The sequence below is a fragment of the Electrophorus electricus genome, chromosome 1 (genome assembly GCF_013358815.1).
Source record: "Electrophorus electricus isolate fEleEle1 chromosome 1, fEleEle1.pri, whole genome shotgun sequence".
Classification (NCBI taxonomy): Eukaryota; Metazoa; Chordata; class Actinopteri; order Gymnotiformes; family Gymnotidae; genus Electrophorus; species Electrophorus electricus.
In genome coordinates this window covers 15,475,188-15,496,374 of record NC_049535.1, presented here as the reverse complement: position 1 = coordinate 15,496,374, position 21,187 = coordinate 15,475,188, and the positions used below count along the sequence as shown (strand labels likewise).

Below are 21,187 nucleotides of genomic sequence, written 5' to 3'. Positions count from 1 at the left end.
CACACACACACACACACACCCATGCTCATTAATATGCCGTTGATCCTTACATGCGTCCCCTCAGAGCTTTGTTCTTCTTTTCTGTTTCTGGATCCCGAGGTGTTTGATCGGATACGGCCACACTGCCAAACGATGGGAAAGAGCCAGGCTCCGGAGTCTGAGAGAGACAGAGAGAGGGGGAGAGAGCGAGAGAGAGGGAGAGAGAGAGGGGGAGAGAGAGAGAGAGAGGGAGAGAGGGAGATAGAGAGGTGTGGAGAGATGGCGTTAAATGTTGGATGGTAAGGTACTGTAAAATGATTTGAGAAAGCCAGATAAGACATGACAGGGTCAGTAACATACAGCTAGTACAAAACACTAGTCTGTGGGTAAAGACAGTACTAAACAATGGGCAGATGAAATAAGAAATATGTAAAATATGTAATATTTTATTATGTATATGTCAAAACTACATAAATAAGCAATTGAAATGACATAACATTATATATGCCTGCATATATAAATAATAAATATAATTGATAAAATAAGGATAAATATAAATACAAATGAAGTGATGGGTTGGTAAGTGAAGTGAGTGGTGGGTGTGACCATATTCCATGGTCTACCTTCTCCTCCTGAGCAGAAGGATCTTTAATGATCTCCATCGGGGGAGGCAGAGGTGTGTGGGGATCGTCTTCAGCCTCTTCCTCTCCTCCGCTGTTCACGCCTCTTCTCCCTCTCTTCAAACAGACAGAGAGCAGGTGAGAGTGAGTGGGAGCGTGAGGGTAAGAACGAGAGAGAGAGAGAGAGAGAGAGAACAAAAGTCCTTCAATCCCTGACGGTGAGGCATATAAAACTCCTGCAGTCACCTGGGAGCAGCTAACACGGAAAAGTTATTTATATAAGATTTTCTGACTCTGAACAGCAGTCCTGAATTTACAGTGTTGTTCGCACTTCCCTACCTGCTCACTGTGTCTGTGATAGTGCGTTCTACAGCAGCATCAAACACAGTATGGACTAACAGTAAATGAGAAGGGCCTGCTACATGTGACACAGGGCTCATGATGTATGTGCATGTCGAGTGTGTGTGGTAAAGAATCATTGTGAGCAGTGCTAAATCATTTAGAGTGTTTTCAGCTCAATATTTGGTTTAACTTAGTTCAGGTCAACTGAGGTCAACTCAGGTCAGATTATCTCAGTTTAGCTCAATTTAACTCATCTTCACTCAAATCAACACAGCCCTGGCAAGATCAGGTCAGCTCAGGTCAGAACAGGTCAACTCAGTTTAATCCTGAGTTTAATCCTGATCAACTCAGCTCAACTCATCTCAACTGTTCTCATGTCAACTTAATTCAGCTCAACTCAACTGAAATCAACTCAGTTAAATCCAGTTAACCTCAACTCATTTCTGCTCAGCTCGGCTCGGCTGCGCCTCACATAGGACAGGCTTCCCTGACCTCGGCTCACCTCCTCCGCGCTGTCCTCGGGCTGGGGTCCCAGGTCCACGCTCTTGCGGCCGTCCCGCTTGCGCTGCTTGCTGTTGGGCTTCTTGGCGTTGGCGTTGTCGCCCTTACCGTGACTCAGCCGCCGCACGGGGCTCGTCAGCCACTTCTTCAGCGTGTTCCCGGTCGTCCCGGAGCGCTTGGGACCGGCCGAGCTGCTGGGCAGGGAGCTGACGGACACCTGGGGCTGCAGGGATGACGATGACTCCGACTTCACATCTGTACTGCCCACTGGATAGTTCTCTACGACAGAGCAAAGCAGCCAAACAGATGAAGCTAGAGATAACCAGAAAATTAATATCCTATCCACTCCTATAACTGGTAGCTAGAGTTACCAATAAACATAATAAACGACTCACTCCCATCCAACTACAGATGAATGCTAAATACAGTCAGGCCGACATTGTTAGCCTCAGGTCAAATGTAAAAGTGATACGAGCTTAAAGGAAGCTACTGAAAGCGTCAACGGCAACGCAAGACCTGACACATTCTAGCATAACTCTGGCATAGCCGAACAAGATACACAAGTAGCCCAAAATCTCCAAATTAAACTCAACAGTACCGAAGGCAAGATGACCGAATCCCCTTTTCTGATTGGAGCACGGAACTGGTATGTTGATAAGAAAGTCATCTTTCCAGCGACACAGACCCGGTAGGTGTCAGCACATACTTCACAGTCCAGCCTTGTGATTGGATAAAAAGTCAGACATATGCAAGAGCAATGGCCAAACCGGACCAACCTGATCTCGTGATGTGGTATGAAGTCGCTCTGTGCTGGGAAAACATACCACTGAGAGATACCAGGACTCAGTTCACTTTCCACACCCATTGGCGTGTGAACCAATGGAAAACCAGCACTTAATAGTGATAAGAGAACTGGATTAGATTTACTTTAGTCGAGAGCCTATCAAAACTCCTCTCAGTGAATTTGCTTATATGACATTTCTGTATAATATCTAATTATATACTCAGTATGTATGGATGTGAGGTCTTTTGTTGAATCAAGATCCTGAGATTTAGCAAGCAGGTTGATCAGGTATATGAGCAGGTATATAATACTCGAACCTCGAAAAGGCTGAGGTCATCACTCAAACTTATTAAACCTGGCAACTCTCAAAGATAAGGTATTTCAGAAGAGCTTAAAAAGTCGAAGGTCATTTTCTCTCTGCTCTCCAGTGTGTGTTGTATGTGGGACCCCCCCCCGGCCCAATCCTGACAATACTTCCAAACTACTGGGCCATCAGTCCCCTGGAACAGTTGTGCCCTGAGCGACAACTCTGATTTGCCCCGATTCTCTCCCAGGGTGCGGGTCAACATGGGGCCCTTAGCTTTCCCATGCCCATTGTCTGAGGGGAGATCCCAACTGAGCACGTGTGAAAACAAAAGCCCTCATTGTCTAAAACGAACAGCTTGACTCTTTCAGCTTTCTGACACTTTGGCATTCCGATGGTAGGCATCAGTTAGTGAGGACTTCACACCCGAGGCAGCGTTCCATTACTGTGTTTTCATCTGTCCCAGATAAAACCGGACAACGCACCGTGCCCGACGCCACCACATATTTCACGACGTCCCCCATTCCGCCATTCGCCTGAGAAACACCCCCCCCCCCGCCCCCAAAAAAGGCAGTTTCCATGACGGATGTCGGGGGCAGAGACGCAGGTGCGAGTCCTGCTGTTGCTCGAGAAGAAACGGCACAGCAGAGGGAGACGGGCTTGTGGGGGAGGCTCTTCCTCTCTCCAAACGCTACAGATGCAGGTGCCTGGACCCTTACTGAAAATGTGCCAAATGATAAAAGAGGCGCCGAGGACCCGAAAGGATCCGCAGCCTGAAATTTAAGAGTCTTATGGAGTGCGCCTGCAGTTGGAGGGCAGACGCGCCATGGCTGCAGATCTGAGTGCTGCACCTGATCTGAGCCTCCACAGCAAACGGAGCCCAGGAGCGACAAGCTTGCGGATAGAGAAATTAGGTTACAAGACAACATAGCGTGCACACGCACACACAAACACATGCATGCGTGCACACACACACACACAGGCACAAAATCCAACCACCTCAACTCCACAAACATGCAAAAGACAGCACAAATTAACCACAGCAATTTTCAAGAGTGAAAGAGGGAAAGAAGAAAACTGAGAAATAATCCGGAGAAGCAGGCTAAAGTGACTAATGATATTCATTAAAAACATTAACGACAGATATAAAGATAATTAGATTTAAATTTCACCTCACAAAAATAAGATAAACTGAAAAAATGATTAAATGGCATTAGAAGTGAATGAAAAAAAACCCTAAATGAAATTCCATCAAAGGAAAATGATTCAAATCTATAGTTGGACTGTGTCATCTTTAGCTGAGCCTGCCCTAGCAAGGCAGTCCTGCTGTGTTCCTCCCAGAAACACACCGACTGTACAGATTCAAACACTCACGCAATCCGACATCTTAAAACCTGCAATTGGTTTGGACCTTATTGTCAATAAAGCACCACTAGGTTTAGTTAATGAAGTTATTAAAAAACCCTCAACATACACAGATCACCTGAAATGAAACGCTTGCCAAAAAAAAAGAATCGCACAGTGTGCGTGTGAAGTAGGCAGCTGTTCAGCACAGTGTTACTCCAGGACTGTTTGAGCCAGCACAGCCAGCTGTGCGGGAGTGTCTGTCCTGATGCAGGTTGTTGGGGAGTCAGGATCCAGCTCTTTGTGATTCTGTGGCACTGAAGTCGAAACTTTGACACAACCCCAGTCACCCAATTAACATGATCATTAACTAGCCATTGAAACTAGCCTGCAAAGCTGAGACACACACACACACACACACACACACCACAATGTCACGTAGCATACTGAAGAAAAAGAAAATATCCAAAAACCACACGTACACGCAAGCGCTTACATACGCACACGCACAGTTCACATACAAACGCGCGCTCGCACACACACGCACACACACACACGACCTTCAAGGGTTAAAAATGCAGAGCGTACGGATGCCTCAATGTTGTAAAACACAACTGGACAAAAAAGCAGCTGAAAACACACACATGGCCATAAAAGAGGTTACGCACCTGTTCCTTTACAACAGTCCAGTTTTTTAATAATCCAACTGAAACACCTTCCACAAGCACAACATGACCGCCCCCTTCGCATAGTGACCCTCTATTGCCCCACACGCATGGCCAGAGACACGGAGAGACAGATGGATGAGGGAGGGAGGGAGAGAGGGAGAGAGAGAGAGAGAGAGACAGACAGACAGACAGAGAGTACGTGTGGCTTAAAGCAGTTCAGGAAAAATTGGAGACATAACTTCAGTGCGCTCTACACAACACAGAGGAGGGACCAGGGTGGAGACAGAGAGAGAGAGAGAGAGAGAGAGAGAAAGAGGGGTGTGTGTGACAGAGAGAGGGTGAAGCCATGAAGCAGACAGGCTGGGAGTGAGCTTAGGAAGTGTTGGAAAGTGCAATTTGAATATCCAACTAGTACTGAAACTGCACTTCCCTTCTGACACAAAGAGCCTATTAACACCAGATTACAGAAAGATATCATTTGCAAGCAAAACAAGGGAAGTCAAGAACTCTGTGTGTGTGTGTGTGTGTGTGTGTGTGTGTGTGTGTGTGTGTGTGTGTGTGTGTGTGTGTGTGTGTGTGTGTGGTTGTCTGTCCATCCACAGCTAGAAAGACTTGAGGACTACATACTGCAGTGCCCCACTTTAGAAAGGGAGGGTTTATGTCACAACACCGACTAGTCACCTTACCTACTTCACTCTCCACGAATCAGACAGAGATGCAGTCTCAATGTCACACATATACACGATACATACCTACACACATACACGAGCACACAGATACAGTACACACACAGTACACCATACACACAAACACACACAAATATATGCACAAACACAAATCCTGTTGTAATGCAAATACTGTACATACTTTTAAATAGACAGACACAGAAAAAGCATTCCCACAATATGATGCAATAATACTACTCACACACATACACACAAATACAAAACATCAGATTTAACTTGTCATTCTACCCTATAAATGTGTGTGTGTGTGTGTGTGTGTGTGTGTGTGTGTGTGTGTGTGTGTGTGTGTGTGTGTGTGTGTGTGTGTGAAGATCTGCTCCACGTCCCACATAATGGATGAGCTGCTTCCGCTCACCGGGACCGACCGTAAGTCGGACCGTTGTACTGCCCTTTGGTTCACTGACACCTGGTAACTGCATTCCTCACAGTGGAGTACATCTGCTTCTATACTGAGTGGATCGCAGAAAGCCATCAGGGGAAAATGAAAGGTGGGTGAGCAGATGACACAGTGTAAATAAGGCACCCTGCAGCCAGAACAGAAGAAACTGTCCATAAACTCCGAGCTGCTTTATTCACCGTGAGTTTCCCTCCTTTGTCCTGGGTGGTGTCATCTTATCGCAACCTACAGGCAAAGCCAGTGAGGAAACAGACAGGCGAGGAGAGGTTGTTTTCACTGCACTCACTGCAGTGTTTTTGAAGCTGCCATAAGCAGGGCTACAGAAGAGGGAGTAGATCCCTGTATGAGCAGGCCAGGAACTCACCAAGGAGATCAGAGCGACGAAAAGAAGCTTCGCAGAAAAGCAGGTTTTCAGACAACGACCCTGCAAAGGTGTGCCGAGGGCCTGCTCAATACCTGTGAAAAGTTGGTGTCAGCCCACCCGAACAACGGTGCAGCACACCTGGACCCCTTGCAGTTTGCTGACCGGTTAAACAGGTGAGTGGATGACGCAGTCCACGTAGAACTGCAATATATCCTGCAATACACATGCAAGGCTCTTGTTTGTGGACTTCAGCTCCGGGTTCAACACCATCATTCCAGAAACTCTCCCCTCCATCTCTCCCAGCCCACTGTAGCGCGCCCTCCCCCACCACCATTTCATACCAGTCAGCACTGGTATGGTCCTGGGATGCGCCCTCTCCCTACTACTCCCTCTATACACCACTGACTACACATCCAAAGACCCAGCTGTTAAACCCCTGAGGTTTGCAGAGGACACTATGATTTGACGCTAGGAGTGTGCGCATTGGCAAGAGGTTGAACGGTTGCTCTGGTCCAGTCAGAACAACTTGGGATTGGACGTGCTGAAGACTGTAGAGATGGACTTCAGGAGACATCCCTCAGCACTGCTCCCCAGTGAAGTGACCAATCAGCTCGAGCCTTGGTCCAAAAGACAGGCTGCTCGTTAGTACCTAGAGAGAGCAAAAGGGGGCCTGCCAGAGCCCTTACTGCTACTCCCACGACTCCTCGGACCGGCCCTTTAATGACCCTGACCTAATTATCCGTTAACTCAGAAGGTGATAGGCCAGCGTGCCGTTTCCTGCACACTAAACCCAGGGTTAAGGCGAATCGCTGCTTGTTCGCCTCCCTGTTCCCTGCTCATGTCCGCACAGAGCGACCCTGGTAGGTGATGATCCTGGAGAATCTTGGGCCAAAAAACGCTTTGAGTAAAACCCAATACGGGTTTTTTGGGCCAGGAAAAAACCCGTTCTAGCTGTGATGTGTATGTTGTCATGTCACTGTGGTTATGAATTTGAACACTGCTCACCCTCAACAACCAATCAACAACCACAGCTCCTGTTCCACTCCAGCAGGACCCTCCATAATGTGTGCTGAAGTTCACTGTCTCTCTCATTGGAACGTGAATCTGAATGTAAATTTCTTGCATCTCATCTAAATTATAAAAGCTATAGACATGTTCTGTGCATTTCGCTAGCGGTCAATAGCTAGTGTGTGTGTGTGTGTGTGTGTGTGTGTGTGTGTGTGTGTGTGTGTGTGTGTTTGTGTGTGTGTGTATTTGTGTGTGTCTGGAGCATGATGTCCTTGTGACCAGACATGTGATCATGCAGCCTGATATGTGCCCCATGGGCATGAGTGCGTGTGTGTGTGCGTGCTCGCACAGGCGTGGGCCTACCTTTGCCGGCAGGGAAGAAGCAGTCCATGTCGACGCTGCTGCGCGAGTGTGAGACAGAGAGGGCACTGCTGGGCACCAGGCCCTCCTGGGGCGGCGAGCGCTCAGTGGTGCGGACCAGACACCAGCCGGGCCGCTCCCCGGGTCGCTCCAGCAGCTCCACCGTCTGGCCCGCCTGCACACTCATCTCTCCCGCCGCACCTGCCGTGAAGTCCTGCAGCACTACGGTGTGCTCGCAACCGCCCGACAGCTACACACACACACACACACACACGTGCAGGAGGACGGGGGGCCGGAGGAGGAGAGAGAGAGAGAGAGAGAGAGAGAAAGAAAGAGAGAAAAAGAATGAAGTAGGAGAAGGGCAACATCAGATTAAGGCAATGTGGATTACAAGATCATTTGGAAAAATATCGTTCAATGATTCAAAGAAGCGAGAGTGGGAGGAAGACAGAGAGAGTGAAAGATAAATACAAATTATGGACGGATGAACGGGCGGACAAATAAACACATAACGGTGCACGCAGGTGTGTGTTTGCAGGCTCTGTGATGGGTCCTGGTTGTTAAGAGCTCCACATAAGAGCTCCTTTCAGCAGGATGCTGAGCGTTTACAATCTGAGATTTAAGTAATTCACATATTAAACTCTCTGTCTCTCTCTCTCTCTCTCTCTCACACACACACTCTCACACACACACACACACACACACACACACACACTCACACACACACACATGCCCATGCCCATTAAATTAGTGTTCTGTGACAGAACTAAGATTCCCCTCTAAACACACTTCTGTCCCTTCCTCCTTTCTCCGCCCTTCCCTATAGCCGTGACCCTTGACCCATGTCCGCCAGCGCCATCTAGTGGGTCCACCCACAGCGCTGTGAACTGACCTAACTGCACATCGGCTTTCCACTATATATCGGGTCTAACTGCTGCTGTTCATGCATGAATATATATATATATATATATATATATATATATATATATATATATATATATATATATATATATATATATATATATATATATATATATATATATGTGTGTGTGTGTGTGTGTGTGTGTGTGTGTGTGTGGGAGCACTGCAGCATTTAAGATGTGCTTACAATGAAGTGTGATGCCACTTTTACGACCCACACCCAGAGAGGTTGGCCCACGTCTTCTAGGACTGGAAAAAATGGTAATGGGTCTGGTGCCTCCGCCCGCAAGGGAGCCCATCCACAGAGCAGGAGCTGTTTCCAATCTGGTTACGTATTAACCCCGAGCTGCTGGGGCCATGGGGAGGCGTCGCACTGCCTGGCTGGCTGAAGCGGTTAAACCCTGCAGGGTAAACTGGTGTTTCAGTCTTCCAACAACAGGAGGCTCCCTGTACATGTTCAGCGCAGAATTTCAATGTATGCAGGGAGCAGATACAGTTCATGGGTGTGTCTTCTTTTTCTGGGGTGTGTGGGTGGGTAGGTGTGCGTGTGTGTGCCTCTTTCTCTGGAGGAGGAGGAGCGAGAGTTTGTGATTTATAACAGCGGAGTTCCCCAAAATATTAGCAAGGGCTGCACTGGAGAGAGAGTAAAGGAGCAGGAGGAAGAGTAAGAGGAGGAAGAGCAGGAACACCCTCCTCGGGGGAGCATCCTGAGCTGACTCTCCGCAGCTAGCCAGGAATTCCTGGCATATGGAGCCCAGTCTCCCACATGGAACAGGTCTGTAACAGCACAGGGCCTCCGTGCTAACCAAACTCGAATAGGCTTCATCTAGAATGTTAACAATGTGCCCTACTCCATCTATACCACCTAAACCACCTGCGCCACCTACTCCACCTACACAACCTACACCATCTACACACACTGTACTGAGGTGTGTAGTGTATTGTTTGTGTAGTGAGTGGGGTGTGTAGTGTGTTGGTTGTGTAGTGAGTGGGGTGTGTAGTGTGTTCTTTGTGTAGTGAGTGGGGTGTGTAGTGTGTTGTTTGTGTAGTGAGTGGGGTGTGTAGTGATTGAGGTGTGTAGTCACTGGGGTGTATAGTGACTGGGGTGTGTAGTGTGTTCTTTGTGTAGTGATTGAGGTGTGTAGTGAGTGGGGTGTGTAGTGTGTTGTTTGTGTAGTGATTAGGTCATCAGATGGAAAGGTTTGGGACTCGTGGATAAATGTGACTGACCAAACATTCAGTGCTGAGACTACCACTCCCTCCTGAGCTCGAGAAAGGACGCTCACTCCAAGAGTGAGATCATGCTTAGTGTGATTCCAAGCGTGCGCACACACACATGCACACACGCAACCACACACACACACACACCCAGATGCTCTTTTGCACACTGCTATGCAGTATAAGTATGTACTTAAATGTGAAAAATAACACTGAGGGGTAAAGTGCATAATAATCACTGTACTCTTAACATTGGTGGGTCAAGCAATATGTTAAAGAACAGGAAATAATTCTGCCCTTAGTGAGACAGACTCAGACAGGATCTGGAACAGTCTTAAATAGAAATGCACAATGTGATTGGCAAAGCCAATTATTATGGCCAAGTTTTTGTGTGTGTGTGTGTGTGTGTGTGTGTGTGTGTGTGTGTGTGTGTGTGTGTGCGCGTGTGTGTGCGTGTGTGTGTGTGTGTGTGTGTGTGTGTGTGTGTGTGTGTGTGTGTGCGCGTGTGTGTGTGTGTGTGTGTGTGTGTGTGTGTGTGTGTGCGTGCGTGGGCTTGCATGCACACGCCTGTGTTTGAGGTAGTGAGAAAAAAGGAAACGAGTTGATGGTATAAGCTCACAGTGACTGAAAAATACACAAACACACAAACACACTAACAATGAGGGAAGAGAGATGGATGTAGGAACTCCTCCCTAAAAACTCACAGAACGCAGATACACAGAACACACACTAATGTTTCCTCATTTTCTCTACACAATTCACCTCACACAGGTTTTCTTAATTGCTTCATCACAGTTCATTCCTCAAGTGTATAATTTGAAAAGTACAATTAACAGACCTAAAAACAAAACAGAAACGGACAAGCTAAAATCCCCAACTGCATCATAACACAACCAGTGCACGGCTGACAGATCTGATGGAAAGAACTACATGAATAACAGAACACTCAATATATGCTTAATATTTGATTAAACACTGCTAGTCACCCAAACAAATACCGTAAAGATCACCACAGATAACACCAGACGTCTTAAGAAAAGGCCTTAAAAAGGCATTTTTACTCACACGTCTGGCTCCCTTGGACTGTCGGAAGTTCATCCACTTGGGCATGACACTGTCAATATCTCCCATACAACTAGCCTAAGACTGGTAAAATATCCCCCTTCTGATTGGCTGCCTTTTAGCGAGAGCGTCTGGCCAATCCCTTTACTCAAATGTATGCTCTGTGTCCCGGGGAAGATAGTAGTGGGTGGTTACATGCTACCAGGCCATGGGCATCCTGGTTTAAATTTCCGCAACTAAACACAGACTGACTGAGGTCTGTGGTGTACTCCAGCCCTGCCCAGTTCACAGGGAGATGGAGAGAGAGAGAGAGAGAGAGAGAGAGAGAGAGAGAGAGAGAGAGAGAGAGAGAGAAGAGGGACAGACAGAGAAAGAAAGTGAGAGAGAGAGAGAGAGAGAGAGAGAGAGACAGCGAGAGAGACTATGTTGAGTGAGGAGATGTTGCTTAATCACATGCAGAGACTCTGAAGTCATACAACATATGTGGGTGTGTAACACACTTACACACACACAATCACACACACTGATCAAAAATGAAGGTTCTTCTTTTGCGAATAATAAATAATAAAGTAGCATACATAGTGGTGTCGAGTAATATCTTTCACAGTCCAAAGAGGTTTTTTTTAAGAAACAGAGAGTACATAAACTGGACATAATGTGGATAAAGTAAACAAACAAAATGTAACAAACAAATAAATATATGAAACAGCACAGTAAGGTTGCTGGTACGTTTCAGTTATTACAGATGGGCTACCACAGTTAATTTCTGCTAACTGTATGACCTCTGTGACAGAAGGAAACTGGGCCCGCAGTATCAGTACAGTACACAGTACACAGGTGTACACAGGTGTACACAGGTGTGACGCATACCTTTTTATCAGTGGATTAAACAGACATGTCCTCAGTAAACTAGTGTCATGGGTTATGAAATTACTAATATGAGCCTTTGGGGCAGGTCGAGAAATGTAGTATATTTATATTATATACGTATATTTAAGTATATAAGTATATTTAATTACAATACATTACAGAGCAAAAATATAAAAATTCATGAGGTTGTGGGAATTCAAGCAGTGTTTTGTACTGCTATTACAGCAACCACAGTGTGGACACACACACACACCCACACACATTCACACACACATGAGGCACAACTGTCTGTGGGCACACCAGAAAATGTTGTTTGGTTGTGGTTGGTTTTATTCCTAGTGCTACAGCCTGGTGTCTACACAGTCACCCACTTACATAACAGATAGCTGCCAAAACCACAACCCACCATGACATCTGAATTCAAGTAAATGCTCTGTGTTAGAAAAACAGACAGTGAGCATGACAGTAGAGAGCAAATAGTGAGAGACCGAGAGAGGGAGAGGAAAAGATAAAGAGAAAATTACTGAAATAATATACTGAGTGCCAGTAATTAAACGGTGGAAGCTCACAGAGAGACTCTGCCCTGCAGTCTGTGTTTTTTAAAGCAGTAATTTTACAGTCACTAAAGAGCAGCATCACAACACTGACCTCAGGTCAGAGGCTGCTGCGTGTCGCTCTCTGTAGCATTCTGTGAGAAGATGGGGTGGAGCCTCTGAGGTCATGTGACATGGGGCAGCACTCACCAAAACAAAACCAGACAACAATAAACAAGCGCGATGAAATTCAGAGGTGTGGCCAAGAGGGTCATATGGTGATTCATACAGTCCACAAATACTGGGGGACAGACACCAACCCTCACAATGGAGCATGTCAATATCACAATTACACAAACCACAAAATATACGATGCTTGAGACTAAACTCGAAAGAAATATGCTGACACTGACATTTTGTGTAAGAACAAATTAAATGTGCTCTATTTTAAGAAGGATAGTGGGCCAACTTTTGAAAAGAAACGGCTCAGTTTTAAAATGCTCAACTTCTGAAAACAGGAGTAAATTATAAAACTTTAAGAAGTCTAGACTGGACAAAACTGTTTATTTGAAGGTCTGGAGTATAGGCACACCCTAACAATGCCTACACTGTTGAACATGTTACACACACACACACACACACACACACTCACTCACACACACACTCACTCACAAATGTGCTGCCAAGACAGAAGACATAGTCACATTTTCCACAGGGAGTAGACATCCTGCTGCACACACACACACACACACACACACACCTTCAAGCCTAACAGACACGGTCTCAACGCTGAGGTTGAGTGCACATTCACATATGACAAAAGGGATGTATGGGTAATGGACCGCAGCGCTGACAGCCGATGGGTAGTGGAGTCCCTGAAGGCTGTAGTACCTTGTCACTGTCCACTGTGTTTTGTGAGGTCCGGGAAGCGATGGAGATCGTGTCCGGCTGGCTGCTGGCATCACCCTGACTGTCGGCGTCTTCGGTGGTTTCCCTGGACAGTGACATAGAAAACGAGAATCCAAATGTCCATTGCTGCTGAGTACAAGAATCCAAATATCGAAGTACTGACACAAGTTACAACCTATCCGAGCCAAAGGAGATTTCCACACAGTGGGTGTGACATCATTTTATTTTCCAAGGAAAGAAAGGAAATAGAAAAACAGAAAGTATAAGGAAGAAAGAGGGCGTGAGGCTGAGGATGGAATGAAGAGCAGGTTATAAGGGCGGCGTGGAGCACCTCTTACTGATGCTGCGCTGCCTGGCTGGGGTTTTAGGCACGTGGATGGGCTCCTTCAGCGCCCCTTTCAGGTGCACCGTCCTCTCCTGGATCACCTCCCGGATGTTCCGGATCCACTCCTGCTTCACCTCCATGCTGGATGCCTGCAGGGGGCGTGCACGAGGGGAGCGCACGTCAGACAGTGCACGTCAGAGAGTGCGAGAGAGGGAGTGCACCGGAGGACACGGGGTTGGGGTGGGTGGGGGTGGCTGTACACGTGGGAGAGCGCACGTTCACAGGCTGTGCATCGAGACGTGTGAAGACTTTACCTTCAGGATGGTTTTGCTGTCCGAGGTCGGGGTGCGTCCGGCCCAAAGGGCAAATTTGCACGGGTCACCCTCTATGTGTTCTGTCACACCCAGCTCTGAAGTCTGTGAAATACAGCACTGCTTACAGAGGTGGCATTAAAGTACGGAGGTGTTGGCCCACACCAGAACAGGCACAGAGTTCAGTCACGTGCCACATCACTTAACACTGTTCATTAGTAAAGATGCCCAGCATATCACACAACCTGCTCTAACATCACCAACACACTGTAGCCTTGGCTGAGTCCCTCTGGGATTGCAACAATAAGCACTTCTCTCACCAATTCAGTCGGACGTAATTTGATTTCATTTGGTTTGAAGCACCCTCATTTACTGATGAGATCATTAGCGGACAAACGTGAAATAGAGACAGCAGCACTTGCATCTATGTCGGAAAACTGCTCCCCTGCCATGCCGTACCAGCAGTTTGCTTTTATAGACGTATTTTGTGCGCCCTGAGGAGTCCTTCATCTCTTTGCTGAAGACGAGGGAGATCTCGAAGAGGAAGAGGTGACGGTCGCGACCTTTGCGGATCAGCGATTTGGGGTCCCACACCTGGAACGTGTCCTGCAGGATCAGCTCGCCCTGAACCGCCAGGTTCTCATCAAAACCTAGAACCCCCCCCGAAAGAAGCGAACAAGGCCCCCGGAAGCTCAGACGGGTGAAGCGTTAGGAGAAGTTCCACATTTAGAGACTCGTTAGAGAGCAGACTTGACGTGTGCTGAGATCAGCACTCACCCTCCAGCATGCTCACATGCATGGCGTCGTTGGCGCGCTTGGGAACGCTCAGCATCACCTCCAGGCCCTCCTTAATCTCCCCTTTCCCCTCCTCACAGCACGTCAGCAACTCCTGCCGACACACATGCGAGTCGGGACGTCGATTCAAGCCATCACGCGGGCCTTTTGGGAAATCTGCGGAACGCCTGTCTCCCCGCCTGTCCACTCAGACTGCCCCTCCTTCAGCTCCCAACTGCCCTCCTAGAGCCTTCCTGCCCCGGGCAACCCTCACACCCCCCTCCCCCCATCTCTACCTTGAGCAGCAGCTGGTATTTGGTGATGCGCTGCACAGGCTTGATGAGGTAGGAGGAGATCGAGTTGGCGAGCCCGTGCCTCCTCTGGATCTCCTGTGGAATACACACATTCCAGACACCAGCCAGAAGGCCATTAGCATTTCAACAGTCTTATTATTCATATGACCAGATACCACACATCAGTTTCACCCAATACTCTAGGAGGGAAAACAGGTAAAGAAACGAAGACATTTTGCAGAATTATTTTTAATTCTAATTAAAGATAAATACAAAGATAGGGGGAAAAACAATGGTTTTAAATGTTGTTTTGACATTTCTGTTTGATGATTTAAAGAAAACTCGGTTAGACACTTTAGCCCAACATCTTAATGTAAGCTTCAATCAAGGGAATATCAAAAATACACTCAACATTATTCTGGCAAAGGCCACTGCAACAGTGAACCAGCTGGGGTAGCTGATCCAAGCGTAGTGTGCAGTCAGCTTGTGGCTGACAAGAAGCTCACTGCTGCCACCTAGCGGTGTGCGGGGGCATAGTGCAGCGAGTCTTGCTCAAAGTATGGACAGAAAAAGGAAACACGGCACTCACGTCGAAGAATCTGCCCGCTTGTCCCTGGATGAGCTGGCTGGAGTCCGGTTTGTTTTTGCAGTAGGTGACATACATGTGGAACTTATCAGCCTATGAAACGAGGTGATAGCATTGTGATAGTCATTGGTTTCAATATTCCCTACCTACTTTAATTATAACTGATTTTGTAATCCGAGTGTGCTTTGTCATAAAATGATTGAGGTCAAGGTTAAGCAGAACTGTGAGCTGACTAACGGGTACTGAGCAGAGAGTGCAATTGTTATTGTATTTTTCCAGAAAAGAGTATTATAATGGGACAGATAGGGTATTATAAGTGGGAATGATCACAATATTTAGATTACAGCCTCTTACCCATGTGACAAAACAGTGGCCCACGTCCTCAATGAGCTGCTCATAGTTCTCCAGCTCTTTCAGGAAAATACTGGCAAAATACAGCCACATAAATGAACATGTAACAGCTTATAGACTGAAATAGCACCAGAGTGACAGAACTCCTAAATCAGGCCCCATCATTAGATCCGGGTCCTTTGTGAGTGGACAGGGGCGTACTTGTTATGGAAATCGTAGATCTCCTGAATATTCCCAAAGATGACGTGCTCTTTGTTGGCAATTCCCTGCGGAATCTCGTCCATCCCGCTGGTCATCTCCCACAAGAAGGTCTGTGGGGAGAGAGAGAGAGAGAGAGAGAGAGAGGGAAGAAAGACAACAAGCTTTAAAAAAAACCCCAAAACCTTCCAGCATCCGTGTAAACTACGCTCCAGTCGGAGCCAGAAGTTCCACTGGTCCGTGTTTAAACAGACATAGCGGGCACGTGTTGCTCGATAGTCGCGACTGACTCAGTGCTTGTGTCATGCTTGGCCACATGGTCAATAACGACAACAGAACAGGATGGAACAACTCACACATATGGACCAGACACTGCAATAGTAATCAGACGGCATGTTTCCAAATCCACACACTACCAGGATCCAGTCACGGCACTTAAAAGGCCTTCTGCTATAACCTGACACAGTGGTTGGTGTGGCGCAGCGGACGAGGTCGCTGCCTCCCATGCATGTGACTGGAGGTCAAACCCCATCTGGTCAGGCAGTCTATGCGAATACCAATGAGGGTTCTTTGTCAAGGCTCATAACACTACCGTCACCTGCATCTGTGACATGCTCGAATTTGTGAGTCACTCTGGATAAGTGTGTCTGTCAAAAAGTAAATGTAAATGCCATAAATTAATATCTGTCTTCCTCACTGTTAGACCTCTCACTTAACTACAGCATCCTCTTCCTCTGAATGAAGATTTCATACTCCCCGTTTCTGGCGCTGGACACCTGGGGAGGTGTGTAAGAGAGGTACTGTGGCTGAGACCCACCTCCAAGCACTCCTGAAGGTCCCTCACGTATGCTCGCTCCGTCTGCAGTAGCTCGGCCATGATGTATCTGTGAGGGGAGGAAGAGCTTCACCCATGTGCACAAAGGATCCCACACCCTGAAATATTGATCTAAGGGAGAAAAAGGCAGGAGACCGAGCCGCTAGGGATTGTGGGATATCGAGTACTTGACCAGTCTGTTCCATCCTGGCCTTTATTTTCCTTTTCGTCTCTCACACTCACTCTTTCTTTCGGGCAGATTTTTTCTTCTCCTCGTTGACCTCGTGGTCGGGGTCACTGAGGTTGACCTCTGGATCTGTGTGCGTCAGGCTGGCAGGGATGATGTCAAGCTCCAGATCTTTGTTGTCCTGTCAGATATGACATATTCAAACTGTCTGTGGAAATCTCCACTCACCTGAAGCCCCACTGTCCGACTCCTTTATGTAACTCAACTCACTAATAAACATACTAAATAAAAACAGAAACAAAACGAAAGAAACGGAAACATCCTAAAAACAATAAGTGTACAAAGAACGCCACAGAAAGAGAAAACGGAGTCCTGATAGCTTTACGGACATAAGAAAGGTGATGTTGGTAATGCGCTCTACCAGAAACCACCCCAGAACTTCTTGGCGTTTCTTTGCGTAACGTTAACAAAAGCCCTCCTTTATCCGAACAGCCCTATCGAGAAGGTGGGTCCCTCACCTCGGAGCACAACCCCAGAGCCCGGTCCAGACTGGAGCGGTACTGGCCCATGCGGAGGGAGAAGTCGCGGTAGCGGCGGTCCACCGTGGACACCCACCTCTTGAGCTCGCTAACATGGCCGTGATCCTTCTCCACCAGGCTACCAGCGAGTTGGATCAGCAGCTTCACTTTCTCCTGTGTTTGCTATGTCAGAGTGTGGTGAGACATTAGACAAGGAACCAGATACCGACATCCCTCAGAAATGGGCCTAAGCTTTCACATTAACTCAGCAACACACCATTTTTAAATTTTTTTTTTTTTTTGCTTTTAACACGTCGGTAACATGATAATAATGCAGCAAGTCTCTGAAGTGTCCAGGTTGTCGTGGTTACTTTACTGTCCCTCTTATCTGCGATGTGCACTCCCTGAACAGATACACTCATATGAACTGCACCAATCAGTAGGCTGGAAATCACATAAATTTAGTAATTGGATGCGTTGTGATCCACTGGTCCTGTGGGATGAGGTTTCCTAGCAACGTCCACCAGTAACATTGGTGCCAGGGCTCTCGTTGATGAAGTAACTGTTGCCATACCTTTGCAGACACACGAAAGTCCCCATACTCTCTGAGCAGCTCCTGTGTTCTCTCGGTGGTTTCGCCTGGAGATGTGTGTGTGGACAAATACTGCTCCCCAGTCTCCTGCAGCCAGTCTAGCGCCTGAGAAAGAGAGAGAGAGAGAGAAAAGAGCAATATCATTATATGCACATCTTCTGCCTAACCTTTATTGTCATGTATTACCATAATGTAAAAAAGATTTCCACCTTCAGTGTCTTAAACGTATGCAAAACTAGGCTTTCCTTCATCTAGTTTTTAGTGAGGTCGAACTCTTTAACATGCATCAAAGCTGTCACAGACCTTCGCTCACCTGCCTGGCATGGCGCTCAAACAGCACATATTGCTGGCACTGGTCCAAACGCTTTTTCTTGTGGGTCCAGAAATGTAAGACCCGATTCTCTCTCTGAAGGAGCTCACTAAGAATGGCTTTCACGACACACACACACCCACACACACACACACACACACACACACACACACACACACACACACATCAAAATGCATGTAAACATATCAACATGCAAAGACATGTTAATGTACATAATGTTCACACTGACACTTTTCTGGAGAACTTTGTCCAACTGACCTTTGACCTGTGTTTCAGGTGCCCGGTTGTGGCTAGTGACCCCTGACATGCTCACATTGTTGCGGTGGATATACTTCAGAAAGACCTCTGCATTTCGTCGGGCTAGGGTGCAGGCCTGCAGACACACACACACACACACACACATGCTCTTTGCTAGTCATCTAACACTACGTTCTAAACACAGAGCTAGAACTCTTAAACTGATCTTCTTCCATAAAAGCTCTCCCTCTGAAGGGTTTGTGTTTGCAGATATCTCCCAGGCCTGGAGATCAAACCTTCTTGCATCCTTTTCACAGAGTGGTACCTACTCTGATCCAACACACATTTAATTCCTTCCTATGTGCTCATACACTTGTGTATAATCGGCTGGATTAGGTGTGTTCGGCTGCGCTTTAAACTCGAGGAGAGGGAATTTACAGCAGCACGCTTAGATTCGCTCATTTTACCGCGCTGCAGAAACACTCACTTTTAAGAGACATCAGAGATGTTTTCAGAGTCTTAATCAAACAGAGGCAGGTGTATCTAGACTATGGCAGTGTGTGTATGGTGAGTGTGTGTGTGTGTGTGTGTTTAACCTTGAGAAAGGCCTCTTTCTGCTCCAGGTGTTTGCTGATGAGTGGAGCCACATGGTCCGTGTTCGACGCAGAGCCGAGCTTGTCATGCGCCCCACACCAGTCCTCGTCCCTCCGGTACTCCTGCTCCAAACTCTCCAGCACGTTACACACCTGAGTGGGTCACACAGATGCACGCATGCACACACACACACACACACACACACACACACCTTGTAATAGCCAGACCCCAGTTCATGCCAGCAGTCACCCTGTACACTGTAAATCCTTCTTTGCTCTTCAATATCGGGGCACAATATTCACAGCAAAATCCGCTTTCTCTTCCACCTGCCACCCCCTCTCCACTCCGCTAGAACGCGAGACGTCCCAGCACACCTGCTCAGAGGTCTTGTAGAAGGCGACAGAGGCGTTGACCAGCTTGAGCCTGTCTTCCATCTTGAGCATGAGGGTCTGCCAGTGGAGCGCCACGGTCTCAGCGCAGGCACGCACCGCATCCGGGTCGTAGTGTCCCGCCTGAAGCATCGCCTCCGCCCGCTGCTGGAGCTGCAGCGCGCTCTGGTGGGTCCGCTGCAGCGAGTCCGCGTGGAGCAGGGACTGAGGCGGGAGGACGGGGAAAGGGGCAGTGGGGAATGCAGAGTACAGTGAGCAATGTTGGAATTCCAATTCAGCCTATTCAAAGACCAGTTTGGTCAATTTTAGGCATTTTAACAACATTGTTTAATAAAATCCCTACCAGGGAAAACACAGTATATTAGCAAAGTTGGCTGTCACCACGATAAACATATTTTGTCAGTTTCAAGCATTTTTAAACGGTTTGATGTAAAAATCCCAATCTGAAAAGTGTAGCATTGCAGCATGGTTAGTAATCACAAACTGGAATGATTTGATCAGTATCAGTTGTTTCGTGTGAAAGAACTGGACCAATTTCAGGGTTTTTTTTAAATAGCTTGACATTACATTAATGCACTATCCTCCAAGACTCAATCTTTGTTGCATCACGAGCTGTTGGCACGAATAAGGCCGCGAGTCTGTCGCACTGGTGGCTAAGATCACTGTGGGGTCTGGCTGCTCCACGCTGCGCTGTCCTTCAGAGAGGCAATTAAAGTCACAATCTGTGAAATGTCCTCTTCAAGGCCAACTCAATTACAGAGAGAGCGCCGCTGCACTGAAGACAGTCAGCTGAAGCCAGTTAGGAATACAGCGTCGCACGCCCTTTCTAAACTGCAACAAACCGAGGGTCTCATTTTGTGAATGGGCTGCCAATCTGGGAAGCATGACAACTTTAACCCAGGCAAAGTTTAACACCAGAGCTTTCTACTTCCTGCATCTCTGGCAAGATACAGTTAGATTAAAGGAGGGTAGTGGATGGGAGGGTATCAGGTTTTGGACACGGCGCAAGATTGCAAATAAGGTATAGACGAGTCCATTGATTTTAATTTTAAAATTGAACCCGTGATCCAGCGGTGTTTTAGCCTGGATTGGCTCTGAGCGCATCTAGCCAACAGACAGCCCTGGCTAATGCTCTGTGCTTCTCTTAATCACCTTGAAGCATTAACTGATTTCAACAGGCTGCCTTTAGCTATAGGTAGCCATTAAAATTATATGGGGCAATTTACTGAATTAAACTGCCTTTTTCTGAACTCTCTATATATACATATATATATTGTTTGATGGAGCAGTAAAAGGTTTAAATGCCACAATTTAAAGTTTCTCTTGTTTGGGGTGCGGGAGGCACTTTATCACACAAACACGTTTCCCTGAATTTGTAATAATATCACGCAGAAAAGATACATTACAACCAAGCCTGATTTGTAACTTATTGTAATGCATGGCAGACATCAGCAGGTGGCAGCGCTCCCAGCCTCCAGTCTATGAACCAAGTCAGGTCCCTAGGAAAGAGTTTCTCTTCCCGAAGCAGGAGAGTTATCAGACTAATGTGGGCCGGAGCAGGTCCATAGTGCTATGGTGTGGTCAAGAGGGTGGGGTATGGAAGCACCGTTACCTCGATTGCGAGCTGAAACTGCTCATGCTCTCTCTGTAGTTGCTCCGCCTCGGACAAAGAGCCCGCGTTCACCATGCTGGCTGTGAGCATGGACTCGCCGTTACGGATCCAGCCTAGCACCTGGACACATGGGGGACACTCGTTA

General features: G+C 47.2%; 1 protein-coding gene across 5 annotated transcripts in view; it reads right to left on the bottom strand.

Annotated features, from left to right (window-relative positions):
- kalrnb (kalirin RhoGEF kinase b) overlaps nt 1–21,187 on the bottom strand; it is a 51,435-nt gene that overhangs the window by 5,746 nt on the left and 24,502 nt on the right. The window contains exons 16-37 of one of the 5 annotated variants that reach the window (XM_035524729.1): nt 21,043–21,162; nt 19,416–19,634; nt 19,044–19,193; nt 18,469–18,583; nt 18,193–18,308; nt 17,862–17,984; nt 17,288–17,470; nt 16,826–16,950; nt 16,586–16,652; nt 15,772–15,881; nt 15,574–15,643; nt 15,223–15,312; nt 14,637–14,729; nt 14,344–14,455; nt 14,026–14,216; nt 13,570–13,671; nt 13,262–13,404; nt 12,913–13,015; nt 7,421–7,667; nt 1,444–1,721; nt 603–716; nt 51–157 (exon numbers count right to left, since the gene is read on the bottom strand). In XM_035524729.1, coding sequence (XP_035380622.1) covers nt 51–157; nt 603–716; nt 1,444–1,721; nt 7,421–7,667; nt 12,913–13,015; nt 13,262–13,404; nt 13,570–13,671; nt 14,026–14,216; nt 14,344–14,455; nt 14,637–14,729; nt 15,223–15,312; nt 15,574–15,643; nt 15,772–15,881; nt 16,586–16,652; nt 16,826–16,950; nt 17,288–17,470; nt 17,862–17,984; nt 18,193–18,308; nt 18,469–18,583; nt 19,044–19,193; nt 19,416–19,634; nt 21,043–21,162 — 2,978 coding nt within the window. Of the gene's footprint in view, nt 1–50; nt 158–602; nt 717–1,443; nt 1,722–2,040; nt 2,136–4,542; nt 4,785–7,420; nt 7,668–8,525; nt 8,740–10,621; nt 10,856–12,912; nt 13,016–13,261; nt 13,405–13,569; nt 13,672–14,025; nt 14,217–14,343; nt 14,456–14,636; nt 14,730–15,222; nt 15,313–15,573; nt 15,644–15,771; nt 15,882–16,585; nt 16,653–16,825; nt 16,951–17,287; nt 17,471–17,861; nt 17,985–18,192; nt 18,309–18,468; nt 18,584–19,043; nt 19,194–19,415; nt 19,635–21,042; nt 21,163–21,187 lie in introns of those variants that run through there. The other 4 variants (XM_027020793.2, XM_035524733.1, XM_027020794.2 and 1 more) reach the window with 4 other exon arrangements.